The following is a 21,353-nucleotide window of genomic DNA, read 5'->3' on the forward strand; positions in this document are numbered from 1 at the left end:
GGTGGTGGCAGTGCACTGCCTTCTTTACCCACTGCAATTAATATGCTTTAGATAGACCCAGAATGCTGTTAGGGGCAGACTTCAACGGTTTTGACCCAACAACAGTGAAAGAATGGCAATATATTTACAGTTCTGGATGGTAAGTAGCTTGAAGTGAAACGTCCAGATGGTGGTAAATAAAAAGCAAAAGAACTGTGGATGCTGTAAATCAGGAACAAAATCAAAGTGCACACTATTGCTACTAAGTGTCATTGGGATGGGAAAGGATGTTTGTGGATCTGGTGCCAGTCAAACAGGCTACTTTGTCCTGGTTGGTGTCAAGTTTCTTGAATGGTGTCGGAGCTGCACTGTTATGGGATTTCTAGCATCTGACTTGCTTGGGTAACCACTGTATTTATATGGCCAGTCCAGTTTCTGGTCAACTTAATGAACTTTCTCTGGTCTGCCTACAATTCCAGAACAGATCTTTCCATAGATAAGGAGACCAAAACTGTTCACAGTATTCTAGATGTGGTCCAGTGCGTGGCAGTGTTTTAGCAAGACATCCCTATTTTTAATTCTCCATTCCCTTTGAAATAAAGGGCATATTCCATTTGGCTTCCATTTACCTCCTGAACTTGGATGGTAGCTTTTTGTGATTTATGTCAAGAACTCCAAAATCTCTGGGCTGCAGCTTTCTGCAGTCTTTTCCTATTTAAATAATGTTCAGATCTTCTTCCAACTAAAATGCATTGTCTCCCAGTTTTTCACATTGTACTCCCATCTCCCAAGTTTTACCCACTCACTCAAACATGTCTATATGCCACCACTTGCCTTCCCACCTATTTGTGTGTCATCTGCAAACTTGACATTCACGTTTCTCAAACAAGTCAGTACATATTTTAAACAACTGTGGCCTCAGCAATGATCCCTATGGCACTCCACTAGTTACAGGTTGCCATCCTGAAACTACTCCACTATCCTAACTCTCTGCCATCTAATAATTAGCCAATCCTTTATCTATGCTAATCATCATCAAATACCAGAGAACGCAGACTTCTGTTGACATAGTAGGTGTAGCATAGCGTATCCTTGTAAGTCATCAGCAGCTTCTTGTCCACCACGTTCTGCTTCCCTCCTATGGGAATCAGTAGCAGATTCAGTGCACATCAATCACATGACAAAAACAACCACTCTGAAAACTGACTGAGATTGAAGAAAATGCTACGTGATTTCAGGACTGATTCTTGTCAGAGCAAAAAGCTGATCACAGTCACCATCACTAATGGAGGCCAAACAGGGCCTATGGCCATGGTAATCTCAAAATAATTGATCTCGGATGCTAAGCAAATTCAGGTCTGGTTATTACCTGTATTGTAGACTGCCTGGAAATACCTGGTGCAGTACGATTTAGAAGTTCCTTGTGGTGCAGTAGTAATTTCCCTACCTCTGGGCCAGGAGACCTGGGTTCAAGTCCCACTGGCTCCAGAGGTGTGTGTGATCACATTTTGAACAGTTTAATCAGAAAATATCTCTCAGCCAAATGAGGACTCTTGTGGCATGGTATTAGTGTCCCTGTTTCTGGACCAGAACCGTTCAGGTTCATATCCCACCTGTGCCACATACCTGCATAAACATGTGAACAGGCTGATTAAAATATCTAGAGGACAGAGATCAGTTTGATTTAAACTATTCAGGGATGGGAACAGACTGGCAGAGTAATTCTCTCACAGTGTAACAAACAGCTAAAGAGAAGTTCTGGCAAACTCTGACCAGATACTCTGTCTTTCAGACAGCATCATCTTCACAATAAAACTTTCACAATATCTGAAGTGTAAGGCCAGCCACAGGAATTGTGCTGTGATGACTATTTTTAATTAAATTGGTGCTTCAGTTAAACTAACTTTACATAAATAATGTCTGAGATGGTTCAGTCAATTTCAGTTTGTGAAGATTAAAAACAACTCTGATGCAAAAGCAAAGTACAGCAGATACTGGATATCAGAAATAAAAAGAGAAAATGCTGGAAATTTTCAGTATCATCTGCAGAGAGAGAAACAAAATTAACATTTCAGGTTGAAAACCTGTAGATCTTAAATAAACATTGGCACTTGATGTCAGTAGCCAGCTTGACTACTGTCAGAGGAAACTCAAACTCCTACTTGGTTTTTTCAACGACACATTGTGTCAATGTTGGAAACTCGAAGGATGGATGCCCAAACTCATTCTTATTCTGCTGTCAAGTGTGAACCCACAATCTCATTCCCTTAGGGATCAACTGCAATGTGGATTCCCAGCCAAATTCCCAGAGAGATTAGCTGCAAAAAATGGGTCCTTCTCATGGGGATCTGGTGCAAAGTGTGGATCCATAATCTCATTTCTGCAGGGATCAACTGCAGTGAGGATCCCCAAGCCCATTCCGATAGGCATCTGCTGCAAAATATGGATCCCTAAATTCATTATGTAGAGATCTGCTGCAAAGTGAGGATGCCAGAACTCAATCTTATTCAGGATGGACAGCAGCTCGTATTTGGACGTTTCTGGGTAAAAGAACATGCTCTTTGCTCAATCTAATTTACACTTTATTACACAGAAACTAATATTGCACTGTGGCTCTTTAAAATACCATCTCACCTGCCTATTAAACTTTGATAAACTCAGAGTAAACACTAACCTGTCAGCAAACTGACTATCAGACCAACAATCATGACAGTCACAGTTCCTACTGGGCTCAAGTAAAGATACGAGATTGAATACAACGTGTCTGCAATCGCTGGTCTGAAATTGAAAACGAGAACACAGTTGAAGGTTGTCAATAACTGTTTGATAGTACAGAACTTAAACAATGCAAAAAGGAAACAAGGAATCAGAGCCTTCTGATGACTACAAGACCAATGGCTTCAAAATCTAGTCTCCTTTCAGGAATGTTTAAGTTAAGATTGTTATTGATGTATGGCAAAAATCATATGGTGTTTTACTGTGAAATAGACTGTTGATAAAAGGGAGCTTAGATTGAGGAGTGTTTACAGCTATTCTAAATCTAAAGCCCAACTCCCTGCTGCTTGCACATCTGTTAAGTATGAATATTTCAAACTATAACACAGTTCAGGACTAAACTGGTAGACTCAATCGAAATAATAAATTTGGGAAACGGAAATGTCACTTGTAGAGTAAAATCTTCTGAAGGTAACGTTTTGGGATCAAATATTTTCCACCATCTTCAACATTCACCATCCCACCAGTGACACACAGTGTCCATTCTAACTGTGTGAATTTCAGCAACTTGCCAGAGCTCTGTGGCAAACTACCTTGCAATTTGTGATCTCTTCCACCTAGAAAGACAAGAGCAGTAGATGCGTGAATAAATGATCACTTGCAAGTTCCCCTTTACAACACACTTCATCCTGACTTGGAACTGTATTGCCATTCCTTCAGTGTCACTGGGTGAAAATCCTGGAACTCCCTTCGTAACATCACTGTGGGTGTCACTCTACCACAAAGATAAGACCATAAAACCATAATGTATAAGAACAGAACTAGGCCATTAGGTCTGCTCCAGCATTCAATCATGGCTGATATGTTTCTCACCACCATTCTCATGACTGCTCCCCCTAACTTTTGATCCCTTTACTAATAAAGAACATGTCTGCCTGAAAGGTGCTCATTGACTTGGCCTCCATTGCCCTCTGTGGCGATAAATTCCACAGATTTACCACCCTCTATCTGAAGAAATTCCTCCTCAAGTCAGTTAGAAACAGTTGTCCCCTCAATCAGAGACTGTGCCGTTGGGTACGAGTAGAAACTAGCTACTACCTACTAGTGGAAACACCTTCTCCATGTCCAGTCCATCCAGGCCTCTCGGTATATTGAATGTTTCAATGAGAACCCTCTCATCCTTCTAAAATCCATTAAGTACAGACCCAGAGTCATCAACCACTCCTCATATGACCATCAAGCCCTTCACTCCCAAAATAATTTTTGGGAACCTCCTCTGGATCCCCTCCGACACCAGCACATCCTTCCTTATATATGGAGACCAAAACTGCTCACAATATTCCAAATGCACTCTGACTAGAGCCTTTTCGAGCATCATAAATAAATCCCTGCTCTTGTACTCTAGCCCTCTTGAAATAAATGCTAACATTGCATTTGTCTTCTAAACTGCCAAATGAACATGCGTGTTAAATCTTAACAGAATTCTAAACTAGGACTCCTAAGTTGCTTCATGCTTCAGATTTCTGAAGCATTTCACTGTTTAGAAAACAATCTTTGCCTTTAATTTTCCTACCAAAGTGCATAACCTCACACTTTTCCACATTGTATTCTATCTGCCACTTCTTTGTCCACTCTCTGAGCCTGTCAAGGTTCTTCTGCATCCTCCCTGCCTCTTCAACACTACCTATGCCTCCACCTATCTTCGTGTCATCTGCAAACTATGCAACAATGCCATCAGTTCCTTCATCCAGATTGTTAATGTATACTATGAATAGTTGTGGTCCCAACACTGACGCCTGCAGAACTCCACTATTCACCAGCTACCATTCTGAAAAAGACTCCCTTATTCTCTTCTTTCTGCCAGTCAGCCAATTCTGTACCCTTACCCCAACACCACAGCATCTTATCTTATTTAGCAGCCTCCTGTGCAACAAAGGCCATCTAGAAATCCAAATACATTACGTCCACTGGCTCTCCTTTGTCTAACTTGCTCATTACTCCCTCAAATACTTCCAACGGATTTGTCAGACATAATCTCCCCTTAATGAAGCTACGCTGACTTAACTTTACCACGCACTTTCAAGTTCCCCACAATCCAACTTTGCAAAACTCCCTCGTGCCTCAACTGGCTTACAATGTCTTCGTCTTCTTGACTCATTTATTGTCTCTATTAATTTGGGCTGTGCAGCTCCTCCTGCTGAACATTCTCTCTGGATTCCAGCGCCCCCAAAGTTAGTTTCAACCCTCTCAACAGCACAAGCAAACCTCTGCATAAAGACGCTGGTCCCGGTGTGTTTAGATCCAAACCATTTGACTTGTACAGTCCCACCAACCGCAAAAATAATATTCCAGAAATCTACAGTTCTCCCTCCTGCAGCACCTCTCCATTCAACTTTCTAACCTCCTGTTTCTCCTCACGCGTATGGGGGGCCTGAAGTAATCCAGAGATTATTACCTTTTGGTCCTGTTATTTTAACCTACTTCCTAGCTCCCATATTTGTACTTGCAGCACCTCATACCTATATCATTGGTGTCAATATCTACTTCAATCTTTTTGCCCTTTCCCTTTTAGAATGTTCTGTAGCCGTTCAGTGATATACCTGATCCTGGCACCAAGGAGACAACAAATCATCCTGACGGAGCAAACTGAGTCACCAATAAGGGCAAAAAGGTGAGAACCCAGAAGCAGGCAGACTGACAGTAGATAATGGGAACTGCAGATGCTGGAGAATCCAAGATAATAAAATGTGAGGCTGGATGAATACAGCAGGACAAGCAGCATCTCAGGAGCACAAAAGCTGACGTTTCGGGCCTAGACCCTTCATCAGAGAGGGGGATGGGGTGGGGGTTCTGGAATAAATAGGGAGAGAGGGGGAGGCGGACCGAAGATGGAGAGAAAAGAAGATAGGTGGAGAGGAGTGTATAGGTGGGGAGGTAGGGAGGGGATAGGTCAGTCCAGGGAAGACGGACAGGTCAAGGAGGTGGGATGAGGTTAGTAGGTAGGAGATGGGGGTGCGGCTTGGGGTGGGAGGAAGGGATGGGTGAGAGGAAGAACAGGTTAGGGAGGCAGAGACAGGTTGGACTGGTTTTGGGATGCAGTGGGTGGAGTGGAAGAGCTGGGCTGGTTGTGTGGTGCAGTGGGGGGAGGAGACGAACTGGGCTGGTTTAGGGATGCGGTGGGGGAAGGGGAGATTTTGAAGCTGGTGAAGTCCACATTGATACCATTAGGCTGCAGGGTTCCCAAGCAGAATATGAGTTGCTGTTCCTGCAACCTTCGGGTGGCATCATTGTGGCACTGCAGGAGGCCCATGATGGACATGTCATCTAAAGAATGGGAGGGGGAGTGGAAATGGTTTGCGACTGGGAGGTGCAGTTGTTTGTTGCGAACCGAGCGGAGGTGTTCTGCAAAGCGGTCCCCAAGCCTCCGCTTGGTTTCCCCAATGTAGAGGAAGCCACACCGGGTACAGTGGATGCAGTATACCACATTGGCAGATGTGCAGGTGAACCTCTGCTTAATGTGGAATGTCATCTTGGGGCCTGGGATAGGGGTGAGGGAGGAGGTGTGGGGGCAAGTGTAGCATTTCCTGCGGTTGCAGGGGAAGGTGCCGGGTGTGGTGGGGTTGCAGGGCAGTGTGGAGCGAACAAGGGAGTCACGGAGAGAGTGGTCTCTCCGGAATGCAGACAGGGGTGGGGATGGAAAAATGTCTTGGGTGGTGGGGTCGGATTGTAGATGGCAGAAGTGTCGGAGGATGATGCGTTGTATCCGGAGGTTGGTGGGGTGGTGTGTGAGAACGAGGGGGATCCTCTTTGGGTGGTTGTGGCGGGGGCGGGGTGTGAGGGATGTGTTGCGGGAAATACGGGAGACGCGGTCAAGGGCGTTCTCGACCACTGTTGGGGGAAAGTTGCGGTCCTTGAAGAACTTGGACATCTGGGATGTGCGGGAGTGTAATGTCTTATCGTGGGAGCAGATGCGGCGGAGGCAGAGGAATTGGGAATAGGGGATGGAATTTTTGCAGGAGGGTGGGTGGGAGGAGGTGTATTCTAGGTAGCTGTGGGAGTCGGTGGGCTTGAAATGGACATCAGTTACAAGCTGGTTGCCTGAGATGGAGACTGAGAGATCCAGGAAGGTGAGGGATGTGCTGGAGATGGCCCAGGTGAACTGAAGGTTGGGGTGGAAGGTGTTGGTGAAGTGGATGAACTGTTCGAGCTCCTCTGGGGAGCAAGAGGTGGCGCCGATACAGTCATCAATGTACCGGAGGAAGAGGTGGGGTTTGGGGCCTGTGTAGGTGCGGAAGAGGGACTGTTCCACGTAACCTACAAAGAGGCAGGCATAGCTGGGGCCCATGTGGGTGCCCATGGCCACCCCTTTAGTCTGTAGGAAGTGGGAGGAGTCAAAGGAGAAGTTGTTGAGGGTGAGGACGAGTTCGGCTAGGCGGATGAGGGTGTCGGTGGAGGGGGACTGGTCGGGCCTGCGGGACAGGAAGAAGCGGAGGGCCTTGAGGCCATCTGCATGCGGAATGCAGGTGTATAGGGACTGGGCGACCATTTCCACTCCCCCTCCCATTCTTTAGATGACATGTCCGTCATGGGCCTCCTGCAGTGCCACAATGATGCCACCCGAAGGTTGCAGGAACAGCAACTCATATTCCGCTTGGGAACCCTGCAGCCCAATGGTATCAATGTGGACTTCACCAGCTTCAAAATCTCCCCTTCCCCCCAACACATCCCTAAACCAGCCCAGTTCGTCCCCTCCCCCCACTGCACCACACAACCAGCCCAGCTCTTCCACTCCACCCACTGCATCCCAAAACCAGTCCAACCTGTCTCTGCCTCCCTAACCTGTTCTTCCTTTCACCCATCCCTTCCTCCCACCCCAAGCCGCACCCCCATCTCCTACCTACTAACCTCATCCCACCTCCTTGACCTGGCCGTCTTCCCTGGACTGACCTATCCCCTCCCTACCTCCCCACCTATACTCTCCTCTCCACCTATCTTCTTTTCTCTCCATCTTCGGTCCGCCTCCCCCTCTCTCCCTATTTATTCCAGTTCCCTCCCCCCATCCCCCTCTCTGATGAAGGGTCTAGGCCCGAAACGTCAGCTTTTGTGCTCCTGAGATGCTGCTTGGCCTGCTGTGTTCATCCAGCCTCACATTTTATTATATTAGACTGACAGTAGAGCTGTGTGTGCCTCTGGACCAATGGTATTTGGGTTAAAGGGAGCAGCAAGATCCAGAGCAGACAGGCCAGAGGCAGAGCTACTTCAACTAAACTAAACTGTGACATCTCAGGAGACCAATAGGCAACTGACGGGTTTTTATTGCTTGTCTGTTGTGACTGGATATTGATTTAAACTTAGACCATAAACACAGTTTAAAAACCTTAGAGATAATTCATATTTTAAAACTTTCTTTGCTATACCCTCATAACACACAAGCCTCTAACATGACTGCTTTGCAGCGGTGATGAAGATTTCAGATACACAAGATTATGCTTATCTGGTATGGGCTAACATCAGTGGAGGCAACATTCATTCTCTCTGGACTAGCAATCCAGAGTCTCAGGTAATGGTGTATGGACCTGGGTTCAAAGCCCATCAAGGCAGATAGTCAAAATTCAATCGAAGAAAAATCCAATGATGACATTAAACCACTGCTGCTGTGGTTCATTAATCCAGCCTGGGAAGAAAATCTGCCATCCTTACCTGGTCTGGCCTATATCTGACTCCAGACCCATAGCAATGTGGTTCACTTTTAGCTATCCTATGAAGTGGCTAAGCAAGCCACTCCATGGTAACAAACTCTTAAAAAGTCCCAAGAATTGATCCTGGCATTGAGTAATGTACTGGAAACATCAACACCAACACAGCCCTATGAAACCTACCTAGTCCTCCATCTGGGGGCTACTGCCAAAATTGGCAGAACTGTTCTGCCTAGTCAAGCAACAACTAATTTTACCTTACTGTTCAAGTCCTAGATAGAACCATCACCATCTTTGGAATGCACCGTCCCACCAGTAGGACAGCACCAGCAGAAGTGCAGCGCCGTTGTACACACTGGGAGGGAGTTATTGATGTATTCCTCAATAGTGACTCTATATACCATAAGGTCTCATAGCACCAGGTCAAACGTGGGCAAAGAAACTGCTGATTATGAACAGTGCCCTCCCCCTCAGCTGATGAATATGTTCTTTTCCATACTGAACAGTACTTGGAAGAAGCACTGAGGGTGGCAAGGGTACAGAGATGGGTGGGAGATTTCAATGTCCATCCCCAACAGCGGCTCAGCAGCAACACTACTTGAGGTGGTCAACTTTTAAAGGGCATTTCTGCTAGACTGGATCTGTGGCAAATGGTGAGGGAACCGATAGGAGGGAAAAACATAAATGACTTCATTTAACCAAACTCTCTATTGCAGATACATTTGTCCATAACAGTGTCAGTGAGAATGATCACCACAAGCGTCCCATGGAGACAAAACCTTCTCTTCATTTTAAGAAAACCTTTTATTGTCTTATGCAGAGCTATCATCACGTTTAATGGAATATGACTTCGAACAGATCTAGCAGCTCAAGGCTGGCATCCAATTGGTGCAATGGGCTAATAGCAGCAGAACTGTAATCCAACACAACTTCAGTCTCATGGTCCAGCAATATGCCCAACTTAACCATTACCATCCAGGCAGGCGATCAACTGTGGTTCGATGGAGAGTGTAGAAGGTTTACCTTAAAATGAGGTGTCAAGCGCGTGAAGCTACTCAACAGGACTAATTGCATGCCGCATCATATGATGAATAAAACTAAGCATTTTCACAATCAAGGGATCAGATCTAAGCTCTGCATTCTTGACACATCCAGGCATGAACAATGGTGGACAACAACTCACCGGAGGAAGAGGCTCCACAAATATGTTCAACCTCATAGATGGAGGAGCCCAGCACATCACTGCAAAAAGATAAGGCTGAAAAATTTACAACAATCTTCAGTCAGAACTGGCAAGCGAATGAAGCATCCTCTGAAGGTTTCCAACATCACAAATGCTTATTCAGGCAATGTAATTCACCCCACTTGATATCAGGAAGCAACTGAAGGCATGGGGTACAGGCAAGACTATGGGTTCACAGCATTCCATCAATGAAAACGTATGCTCCAGAACCCTGTTTTAGTATAGCTATAACACTGGCTTCTATTTAGCAATGTGGAAAGTTGTCCAGCCACGTCCTGTAATCAAAAGGCAGAACAAACTAATCCTGGCCAATTACCAGTCTACTCTTGATTATCAGCAAGTGATAGAAGGTGTCATCAAAACTGAGCACTTGCTCAGTAATAACCTAATCACTGATGCCAGTGTGTGTTCTTTCAAGGCCACGCAGCTCCTGGCTTCATTACAGCCTTGCTACTAACAAGGACAAAAAAATTTGAATTTCAGGCATGAAGTGAGAGTGACTGTTCTTGACGTCAAGGCCAAATTTGACATAGTGCGACATCAAGGAGTCCTAGCAAAATGAGTCAGTGGAAATTACAGCGAAAACCCTCTGCTGTTTGAAAATTGGTTGTGGTTATTTAGAAATCAGTCAAAACAGCTCCAGGATATCTCTGCAGGAATTCCTCTGGGTTGTGTCCTAGGCCTAGCCATGCTCAGTTACTGTATCAACAATCTTTACTCCATCATAACGTCAAAAAGGCAGCTCAGCACTAGCTTCTGAATGACAATTAGGGATGGAGAATACAAAGGCAATAGGGGAGCATTTTGGAGATAGTGACTAAAATCTTAGTTAGGTTTAGGATAATGATTATAAAGGTTAAGAATAGGCAGGAATATAAATTCTACACTGGGGAAAGGCTAATTTTATGAAGGCAAAATGCAATTTGATCAAAGTGTACTGGAAGTGGATACTTGTAGATCAAATTGTGTCAGAGCAGTAGAAAGCACATATGTTCCCATAAACACAAAGGGTGGGACCAAGACTGAAGAACCCTAGATGTCAAAGGCACGGTCCTGAAAGGGCCATAAAAATTGCAGGTGTGATCTTAAAAAGGAAATCAAGAAAGCTCAGAATGTGCATGAGAAAGCACTGGCAGGTGGAATTAAGGAAAACTCAAAGAGTTTCTTTATAATACATAAAGAGAAAGTGCTTAACTAAGGAAAGAGAAGGTTCCATTAGGACCAGAAAGACAATGTGTATGGGGCGCAAAAGATATGGGCACAGTCTTCAATGAATACTGTACATTTGTTTTCATAATGGAAAAGGATGCTGTCAGTGTGGATATCAGGGTGAAGGAATGTGAAATATTAGAAGAAATTAACAGTGAGAGAGAGGAAGTACAAGTAGTTTCAGTAATCTAAGTTTGTTGGCCTAGATAAGATGTATCCAATGCTGTTTAGGGAGGCAATGGAGGAGATATTAGGGCCTTGGCAGTAATTTCAAAATCTTCTCTGTCTACAGGTGAGGTGTCAGGGAATGGGAAGACAACTAATATTTTCTCCTTATTAAAAATATGGGGAAAGGATAAATGAGGAAATTACAAACCAATTAGTCTATCATTGATGGTGGGAAAGTTGTTGGAAAGAATATATCTGCACTTGGAGAAACACATTAATTATGGATAGCATGGATTTGAAGATTATGTTTGATAAATTTGACTGAATTTTGAGGAGGTGATCTATGTGTTCAAGAGGGTAATGCATTTTACTTGGTCTATATGGACTTTAGTCTGAGAATTAGTCCCAGACAGCTCATGGAGTCATACAGCACAAAACAGACCCTTCAGTCCAACTCATCCATGCTGACTAAATTTCCCAACTAAACTAGTCTCATTTACCTGTGTTTGGCCCCTTACCCTCTAAACCTTTCCCTTGGTAAACCACTGGGTATTCATTTTCTCATTTGTCCAGATTTACTCCAGGCCAAGGCCTCACTCCAAGATGGGAGATCCAAAAAGCTCCCAAGACCCGGCTCCTCAGCCTGATTCCCAGACCCACGCTCGGGAGGGACGTCAGGAAGCATTTCTATACAAAATGTGGGATCTGTATTTGAAACTCTCTTCCATAAATAGCAGCAGATGCTGGATCAGCTATTAATTTTAAGTCTGAGATAGATTTTTTTTGACAAAGGTGTTAAGGGATAATGGGCTGAAGACAGGCATATTTCGTTAACAAGACCACAGATCAGCCATGATCTCACTGAATGGTGGAACATTCAAGGGGCTGAATGGCTCACTCCAATATTTAGTAAGGCTTTTGATAAAGTCCCTTATGGCAGATTGGTCAACAAAATAACTGTTCACAGGATTCAAAACAAAGCTGCACTTTGAATCTAAAACTAGCTGAAGCAGAGGCAGAAAGCAGAGCATAATTGCAGAGGGATGTTTCTGTGACTGGAAATCTGCTTTCAGTGGGGTTCAACAGAGATCACTGCTGGATCCCTTGCTGTTTGTGATGTACATTAATGACTTGGAATTAAATGGATGGGGAATCATCAAGAAATTCACAGGTGAAACAGAAACTGGTCAGGTGGTAGGCTACAGGAGGATATCAAGGGACTAGTCAGCTGGGCATGTAGTGGCAAATGGAATTTAACCTGGAAAAATGTCAGGTAATGTACCTGGGAAGGGCAATCAAGCCAAAGGTCTACATTATAGACGATAGGACCCTGGAAAGTACAGAAGAACAAAGGGACCTCAGTGTCTACACTAACGGAGCCCTGAGACAGCAGGACAAGCAGTTAAGGTATTACGAAGGTAGACGGGATACTTGCCTTTATTAGTTGAAATTTGGAACAGAAGAGCTGGGAGTCTATACTGGAACTCTACGCTGGAGCGGTTTCAAAAATTGGTTAGCTTACAACTGGAGTGCTGAATGCAGTTCCGGTCAACAGATTATAGGAAGGATGTGACTGTACTAGAGAGAGGGTGCAGAGGAGATTTACAGGATGCTTCCTGGGCTGGGGTGTCTGAGCTATGAAGAAAGATTGGATAAGCTGCGGTTTGTTTTCTTTTGAGCAGTGAAGTTTGAGAGGGTGCTGATAGAGGAGTAAAGATTATGAAGGGCATGGATAATGAGAAGAGGAAAGCACCTTTTCCGTTAGCAGAGGAGTCAATATCCAGGAGGCACATATTTAAGGAAAGAAACAGAAGGGTAAGAGTCAAACTGAGGAGAAACTCGAATGGACTGCCTGTAAGGATGATTCAGTAATAAACTCTCATAACATTAAGCAATATTTCGATATTCCCTTGCGTTGCCATAACCTCCAGTGCCAGGGGACAACAGCTGGATAACTGGATCATTGCAGTCAGATCTTTGTTGACTGGTGTGGACATGACGTGCTGAATGGCTTCTTTCTATAACTGTAAATATCTCAGTCATTGAAGATGTATGGTACACAGGACTGTGCCTACTTGACAAAACCTGGCATTCATGAGAATATATTTTATTCCTTGTACTTTCATTCCTTATCTTTTGCATTGTTTCTCCAGGGATTCTGCCAAAGATAGAGTTTGATGTAGGAGAAGTTTTACTCCTATGTGTTGACCAGGAGTACCCTCAGAGACTCCTTATTAGGAGGTTTCAGAGAAATGTTCTATCCTCAGTGCAGTAGCACACTGGAAATCAAGTCCTGCTGTTCCTGAAGTCACTACAAAAGTCAAAGTTTTTAAAAATTCCACAGAATTCCTCCATTTCCCTGTCTTTCTGATCCAGGTTGACGAGAAGAACAGATCAGGTTTCTGTATTTAATGAGAATGAGAGTTTTACAAATTATTTGAGTCTAACTATATATAAAGAATTGCAAACTGTTGACATAAAGTTCTAATTGTTAAGACTGTAACTCCTTGATAAACTCCCCCTCGACACACATACAGAAAGTAAAAAGTACTTAGGAGAAATGGATGGAAGGAAAAACTAGAAAAGCCGTTTAGTGGTCTCTGTCCACAAGGCTTGCTGAAATTATCCTTGAGATGCCTTTTACTGCAGAGAAGACAGCTCCTGCCTTCATGGAGATGCAATTGTTTGTGACTATCTCGTTCAAATCCCCAAGCTACATAGGTATCTCATGTCAATCACATGACTATTGGCAGGCAGAAAGCCTTTGTCATCGATAACTGGTCACTAGTTAGACATCAGTTAGCTGCTTGCTACCAGCCAAAGCTTTATTCATACCTATATCCTGGCTCCGGACTTCCATTACTACTTGAACAAGCAGCTGTGTAAAGAGTACAATGAGTGGCAGGCTATTTGCTTTTAAAAAGTGCAACAATCCTTTGTAATTAAAAAGTGATTTTCCAATTTCAATCCACAATTAAAAATACAGAAAACTAAAAAGACATTTACACAGCATCACAGATAGGTCTGAGTGGGGTTTGGGGGTGGAAGTTGGTAGGCAAATGTGGTGGAGATTTGGTGCAATTTTCCATTGCTCTTGTCATTAATGCTAATTATCATTTTCAGTGTGCTGAAAAACCTGGGCCTTTCTGACTCTTGCTATTCTCTTCCCATGCTAAGATTAATAAGATTGTATGTAAGAGCCACAAATTAGATTAGGAATGGAAGCCTCCTTCCCACACAAAGAAGCTAGGAGAATGTGTGCTCTTGACCAAGGACGGTGGTTGCTAAACTGAGTGCATGATAGCCTCTGGTGAGCATAGGCCCACTGAAGAGTTCTAAGCATGGGTCAAGGTTATAAAAAAATTCTCTTAATTTATCACCTCCCCCCCACCATCATCCACACTTTGGATGATGGGGACAATAGGAAACCTCAATGCCAGTACATACTGCTTACCAGTATTCCCAATCTCTCGTTCTAAGTGTGTGAAGTGGCCCTAGTTATGTGAGCCTGTCCATGACATGAAAACTGCAGCCTCTGCCTGACATTTGAGAGATCCTTGTGTTAAGCCACACATGTGAAGGTAGCTGGTAATTACACATGGATAGTGCTGAATAGGCTTAACAAATTATCTGAAAATTCTGCTCTGTTGATGAAACTGCTTAATGAGCACAAGAGTTATTGACAATTCTCTGTATGCCAGGTGCCAAATGTGCGGTCAAGATATGATTTAACCAATTGCTATTTTAAAAATAACTGACAGATATGCAACTTTAATAATGAGAAAGGGGAATACCTAAGGCAGGGAGAAAAAAAAATGGTAAATGTAATTTAACAGACTGATATAATTTCCACAGCAGAGCCAGGCTACAATACTGTAGGGACATGAATACCCATAAACATTTTATTCAAAGTCTCAGTTCTTTTCATTTTACCTGGAAGTCAGGTCAGGTGCATGGTGTGTTGTTAAATAAGGGCCTATTCTCGCTGCTTGTGATGTGTTAATACCGATATCAAGACATCCTGCTGTGCTGAGGGGTAATGGTCGAGTTTGAGTAGGTAGTGGCCGATAGACATGCCCACCAATTCCTATCCACATCGTCAGTAGGAAACCGACACCAAGACCAGCTAGTGCACCCTGAAATCAAATAGACAGTCAACAGATCAGTGATAATGTTTAAAACAGTAACAAAACTCAGGCACCAGGTTCCACCTTGAGATCACATCAAAGCAGGTGCCTGAGAACCCTCATCCCTCATGATGCTCCACGTGTCTTGTGTCTTAGGGTTTTATCCCACATTCTGAAAATGAATTCCAAATTCCAACTCAACCCAAAGGAAGTTAAGTTTTTCACATCCCCCTGAGAGGATAAACAGAGGTTGAGTTTAATATCTCATTCAAAAGACAGAGCTGCAGTCCCACAACCCTCTCCTGCAAAATCAGCTTACGGTCGGTGGCTTGATGATTAACATTCTGTTCTGGTGGGTTGCCCATTTGAAAAGCTAATTGAAAATATACCAGAGATAATGGGAACTGCAGATGCTGGAGAATTCCAAGATGATAAAATGTGAGGCTGGATGAACACAGCAGGCCAAGCAGCATCTCAGGAGCACAAAAGCTGATGTTTCGGGCCTAGACCCTTCATCAGAGAGGGGGATGGGGAGAGGGAACTGGAATAAATAGGGAGAGAGGGGGAGGCGGACCGAAGATGGAGAGAAAAGAAGATAGGTGGAGAGAGTATAGGTGGGGAGGTAGGGAGGGGATAGGTCAGTCCAGGGAAGACGGACAGGTCAAGGAGGTGGGATGAGGTTAGTAGGTAGATGGGGGTGCGGCTTGGGGTGGGAGGAAGGGATGGGTGAGAGGAAGAACCGGTTAGGGAGGCAGAGACAGGTTGGACTGGTTTTGGGATGCAGTGGGTGGAGGGGAAGAGCTGGGCTGGTTGTGTGGTGCAGTGGGGGGAGGGGACGAACTGGGCTGGTTAAGGGATGCTGTAGGGGAAGGGGAGATTTTGAAACTGGTGAAGTCCACATTGATACCATTAGGCTGCAGGGTTCCCAGGCAGAATATGAGTTGCTGTTCCTGCAACCTTCGGGTGGTATCATTGTGGCACTGCAGGAGGCCCATGATGGACATGTCATCTAGAGAATGGGAGGGGGAGTGGAAATGGTTTGCGACTGGGAGGTGCAGTTGTTTGTTGCGAACTGAGCGGAGGTGTTCTGCAAAGCGGTCTCCAAGCCTCCGCTTGGTTTCCCCAATGTAGAGGATGCCACACTGGGTACAGTGGATGCAGTATACCACATTGGCAGATGTGCAGGTGAACCTCTGCTTAATGTGGAATGTCATCTTGGGGCCTGGAATAGGGGTGAGGGAGGAGGTGTGGGGGCAAGTGTAGCATTTCCTGCGGTTGCAGGGGAAGGTGCCGGGTGTGGTGGGGTTGGAGGGCAGTGTGGAGCGAACAAGGGAGTCACGGAGAGAGTGGTCTCTCTGGAAAGCAGACAGGGGTGGGGATGGAAAAATGTCTTGGGTGGTGGGGTCGGATTGTAAATGGCAGAAGTGTCGGAGGATGATGCGCTGTATCCGGATGTTGGTAGGGTGGTGTGTGAGAACGAGGGGGATCCTCTTTGGGTGGTTGTGGCGGGGGCGGGGTGTGAGGGATGTGTTGCGGGAAATACGGGAGACGCGGTCAAGGGCGTTCTCGACCACTGTTGGGGGAACGTTGCGGTCCTTGAAGAACTTGGACATCTGGGATGTGCGGGAGTGGAATGTCTTATCGTGGGAGCAGTTGCAGCGGAGGCGGAGGAATTGGGAAGAGGCGATGGAATTTTTGCAGGAGGGTGGGTGGGAGGACGTGTATTCTAGGTAGCTGTGGGAGTCGGTAGGCTTGAAATGGACATCAGTTACAAGCTGGTTGCCTGAGATGGAGACTGAGAGGTCCAGGAAGTTGAGGGATGTGCTGGAGATGGCCCAGCTGAACTGAAGGTTGGGGTGGAAGGTGTTGGTGAAGTGGATGAACTGTTGTGGGAAGGCCACTTCCGTTGGTCATGATTGAAAAACACCTCCCACTTTGCCCTCGAAGCTTTGAGTGTGTAAAAAACTGTGGGACCACCCAGATTCTCCTTTGTGTAATGTCACAAGGGTTTTCAGTGGCCTGACAATCTTTCAGAGGACAGGAGGTAGAAGGTTCAGTAAGATATGAGTTCTGCTAACAGAGGGATGATTTGAGGTAACTGACTGAAGAAGTAGGTCAGTGACAGGTTTTTGGAGTGACAGAGGGTTTGCCCGAAGTTGATAGACAATTCACACAATGTTTCTTGCTGGGATAATCAAAACTCACCGTCGTCACAAATTTCCTGTCCTTCAGTGTATCTGCCATTTTTGGTGCTGGTGAATTTTTAAACTGACCACTGAATCATGGTTCCATGTCTCAGCCTGCCTCACCCCATCACCAAACCCGCTCACACATCTTCCAGCACTGCCCATCTTCCTGTCCCTACGCCCGCTCCTGATCCTAGCTAGATGCTCCCTACATGAAGGGCAGATATGAAATTAGATTCACAAATATACCAGACTGTTACTTGCTCAGTGTATTCATGGAGTAACTATAATAATTATATGTTAGATATTGTCTTTACTAGTGAATCTAATTTCATATCTGCCCTTCATGTAGGGAGCATCTAGCTAGGGTCAGGAGCAGGCGTGGGGACAGGAAGATGGGCAGTGCTGGAAGATGTGTGAGCGGGGTTGGTGATGGGGTGAGGCAGGCTGAGACTTGGAATCCTGATTCAGTGGTCAGTTTAAAAATTCACCAGCACCAGAAATGGCAGATACATTGAAGGACAGGAAATTTGTGACGACGGTGAGTTTTGATTATCCCAGCAAGAAACATTGTGTGAATTGTCTATCAACTTCAGGCAAACCCTCTGTCACTCCAAAAACCTGTCACTGACCTACTTCTTCAGTCAGTTACCTCAAATCATCCCTCTGTTAGCAGAACTCATATCTTACTGAACCTTCTACCTCCTGTCCTCTGAAAGATTGTCAGGCCACTGAAAACCCTTGTGACATTACACAAAGGAGAATCTGGGTGGTCCCACAGTTTTTTACACACTCAAAGCTTCTAGGGCAAAGTGGGAGGTGTTTTTCAATCATGACCAACGGAAGTGGCCTTCCCACAGAAACAAATAAACTTGATTGGAGATAGCAGAGATAGGCAGCTGTGTGGTGATGGACAGAAATTGAATCTAGAACTACAAGGTACTCAATGAACTCCTTTGCTCTGCTAAGGTGAAAGACAAACTTTTATCTATCTTTGGATGCTTGCAAATCGGGAGATATGGCTGTTGGGATGTGACAGCCTACTAGAAGGAATGGCGGGAATGGGTACAGCTCAGGGAGTCCTCCCTCCAGACAAACCTCAGGGGATATCTCTCCCACTGCAACTCTTCTCCTCTATCCATCTTTGATCCACCTCCCCCTCTCTCCCCATTTATTTCAGAACCCTCTCCCCCTCCCCCTTTTCTGATGACGGGTCTAGGCCCGAAACGTCAGCTTTTGTGCTCCTAAGATGCTGCTTGGCCCGCTGTGTTCATCCAGCTCCACACTTTGTTATCTTGGATTCTCCAGCATCTGCAGTTCCCATTATCTCTGATACTGAGAAAGCCTCTGGATAGCCTTAGTTCACATCATTATATCTGGACTTCGAAAGAGAGTTTGGTACAGTAATACAGTGAATGTTGTGTATTTGTATTCAGTAGGACATGATACAGTGGGGGCAGTGTGTGTGAATTTTCTGGGATATATACAGTGAGTGATGGGTGTGTGTGTTCACCGAGATGTGATACACTGAGTATGTGAACTTGTGCATTCACCATGAAGTCGTACAGTGTCAGCTTATGTGTGTCTATACACCAGTTTATAATACATTGAGTGCAGGGTGTGCACAGTCATTCAGACACGATTGCAGGGAACACAGGGCTTTTTCTATTTACTGGGACAGGCATACAGTGAGTGCATGATATATTAAACAATGAATGCTTGGCATGTGTATTGAATGGGATGTCTCTGTTCATTGGAAAGTGACAGACTGACTGCAGCGTATCAATTCACTGGAACATGATGCAGTGAGCGCTGAGCGTGTGTATTCACTGGGACATGTTGCAGCAAGTGCTCAGTGTGTGTATCCACTGCAATACAACAGTTGAATGCTGGACATGTATGTTCCCGGCGATGTGATACACTGAATGCTGACAGTGTGTATTCCCTGGAATATGTTACAGTTAGTTCAGGGTATGTCTGTTCACTGGGCTTTAGGGTGTAGGTTATTGCATCATGTTTCGGTTCTGCAAGCTTATTTATAAGAGTTGATCATACTGGAAAGTATTTGTGCCAAATTTTGTACAAAGTCCTATGCCAAATTGTTGCTAAAGTCTTCTATACCTGGTGAATTCCAGTTTTCTGGCAGGCTTCCCAAAGAACTGGCGTTCCTGTTGCATTTGCCCATCAATATTCTATAAAGTGAATCTAATAAATCTGGATTTGGGTGCTGTCCAATGAAATGTGTGTAACTTTACCATCTGACAATTTGGCACATGCACTGTCCTTGCCCCTTGTGTTGCTGCAGCACAAATGTCATATTTATTGACCAATAAACCCAAAACTACACAAATCCCATTTACCTGCACTTGGTCTACAGCCTACTATGCCTTGACACATTAAGTACTCATTGAAGCATTTAATAAATGTCGCGACAGTACCTGCCTCCACCACTTTCTCAGGACCCTTTGGTCTTAGACACATGCCAAGGGGAAGAGATTCTCACAATTGACTGTGTATGTCTCTCATAAATGTGTATACCTCACTCAGATACTCCCTCAGCCTCCTCTGCTCCAAGTGAAAATAAACTCAGCCTAGCCAGTCTCACCACACAACTAAGACTTTTCACCCCAGGCAAAATCCAAGTCCTTCTGATTGTGTGGCAACTCAGAATTGCACATAGGATTCCTACTGTTGCTTAACTAATGTTTTATAAAGTTGTAACAAGACTTTATTCCTCCTATGGTGTACACCATGGCTCATGAAGGCATGTAACCCATAAGCCTTCATCACCCTACCTGTGCTGACACCTTCAGGGATTTATGAATTGTATACCTAGGTGCTTATATTCCTCAGTACTCCCAAGGGACCTACCATTCATTATGTATATCTTTCCCTTATTAGACGTCCTAAAACGCATCAACCGTCAGTTATTGGGATTAAATTCCATCTGCTACTGTTGTTCCCTAATCACCAGCTAATCAATATCAGACTACAGCCTGAGACCATCCTCCTCCAATACAACACCACCAATTTTCATGTCATCTGGAGAATTATAATTATATCCTCTACATTCACATCCAAGTCGTTAATGTAACAGTCTCAGCTTTGATCCCTGTGCTAAACTGCTGTTCACAGGCTTCTAATCATAAAAACAACCCTTCACCATCCTTCGCCTCCAGTTTTAAATCAGTTTTGGACCCATTTTGCCAATTTGCTGTGGATCCCAAGGTCACGTAACTCTTGAGTGAGTTATCCACGTGGGGCCTTGTCAGAGGCCTTACAGAAGACCATGTAAACCACATCAATAGAACTCCATCATCAATATATTTAGTCAACTTTTCAAAAAAACTCAACTAAATTAGTCAGAGAGAATCTCCCTCTAATAAAGGAGTGTCCGTGGGTACCCGCATGGGCCCAAGCTATGCCTGCCTCTTTGTAGGTTTCATGAAACAATCCCTCTTCTGCACCGACATTGGCCCTCAGCCCCCCCTAACAGTTCATTCACTTCACCAACACCTTCCATCCCAACCTCAAGTTCACTTGCACCATGTCCAACACATCCCTCACCTTCCTGGACCTCTCTGTCTCCATCTCAGGCAACCACCGAGAAACCGATATTTATTTCAAGCCGACCGACGCCCACAGCTGCCTAGAATACACGTCCTCCCACCAACCTTCCTGCAAAAATTCCATCTCCTATTCCCAATTCCTTCGCCTCCACCGCATCTGCTCCCAGGATGAGGCATTCCACTCCCATACATCTCAGATGTCCTCGTTCTTCAAGGACTGCAACATTCCCCTGCAGTGGTCGAGAACATCCTCAACCATGGTCTCCCACATTTCCCACAACTGATCCCTCACACCCTGTCTCCGCAATAATCGCCAAAAGAGAGTCCCCCTTGTCCTCACATACCACCCCACCAACCTCCGGATCCAACGCATCATCCTCCAACACTTCCGCCACCTGCAATCCAACCCCACCACCAAAGACATTTTTCCATCCCCACCAAAGACATTTTTCCATCCCCAC

The 21,353-nt window shown here is 44.9% G+C and overlaps 1 protein-coding gene across 1 annotated transcript in view; it reads right to left on the minus strand.

The window, feature by feature from the left end:
- The window catches only part of LOC125462862 (sodium-coupled monocarboxylate transporter 1-like), an 81,862-nt gene that overhangs the window by 3,057 nt on the left and 57,452 nt on the right, over positions 1-21,353 (minus strand). Inside the window, exon 11 of the mRNA XM_059653229.1 lies at positions 14,944-15,146. Coding sequence (XP_059509212.1) covers positions 14,944-15,146 — 203 coding nt within the window. The remainder of the gene's footprint in view (positions 1-14,943; positions 15,147-21,353) is intronic.

The sequence above is a fragment of the Stegostoma tigrinum genome, chromosome 21 (assembly GCF_030684315.1).
Source record: "Stegostoma tigrinum isolate sSteTig4 chromosome 21, sSteTig4.hap1, whole genome shotgun sequence".
NCBI classification, from domain to species: Eukaryota; Metazoa; Chordata; class Chondrichthyes; order Orectolobiformes; family Stegostomatidae; genus Stegostoma; species Stegostoma tigrinum.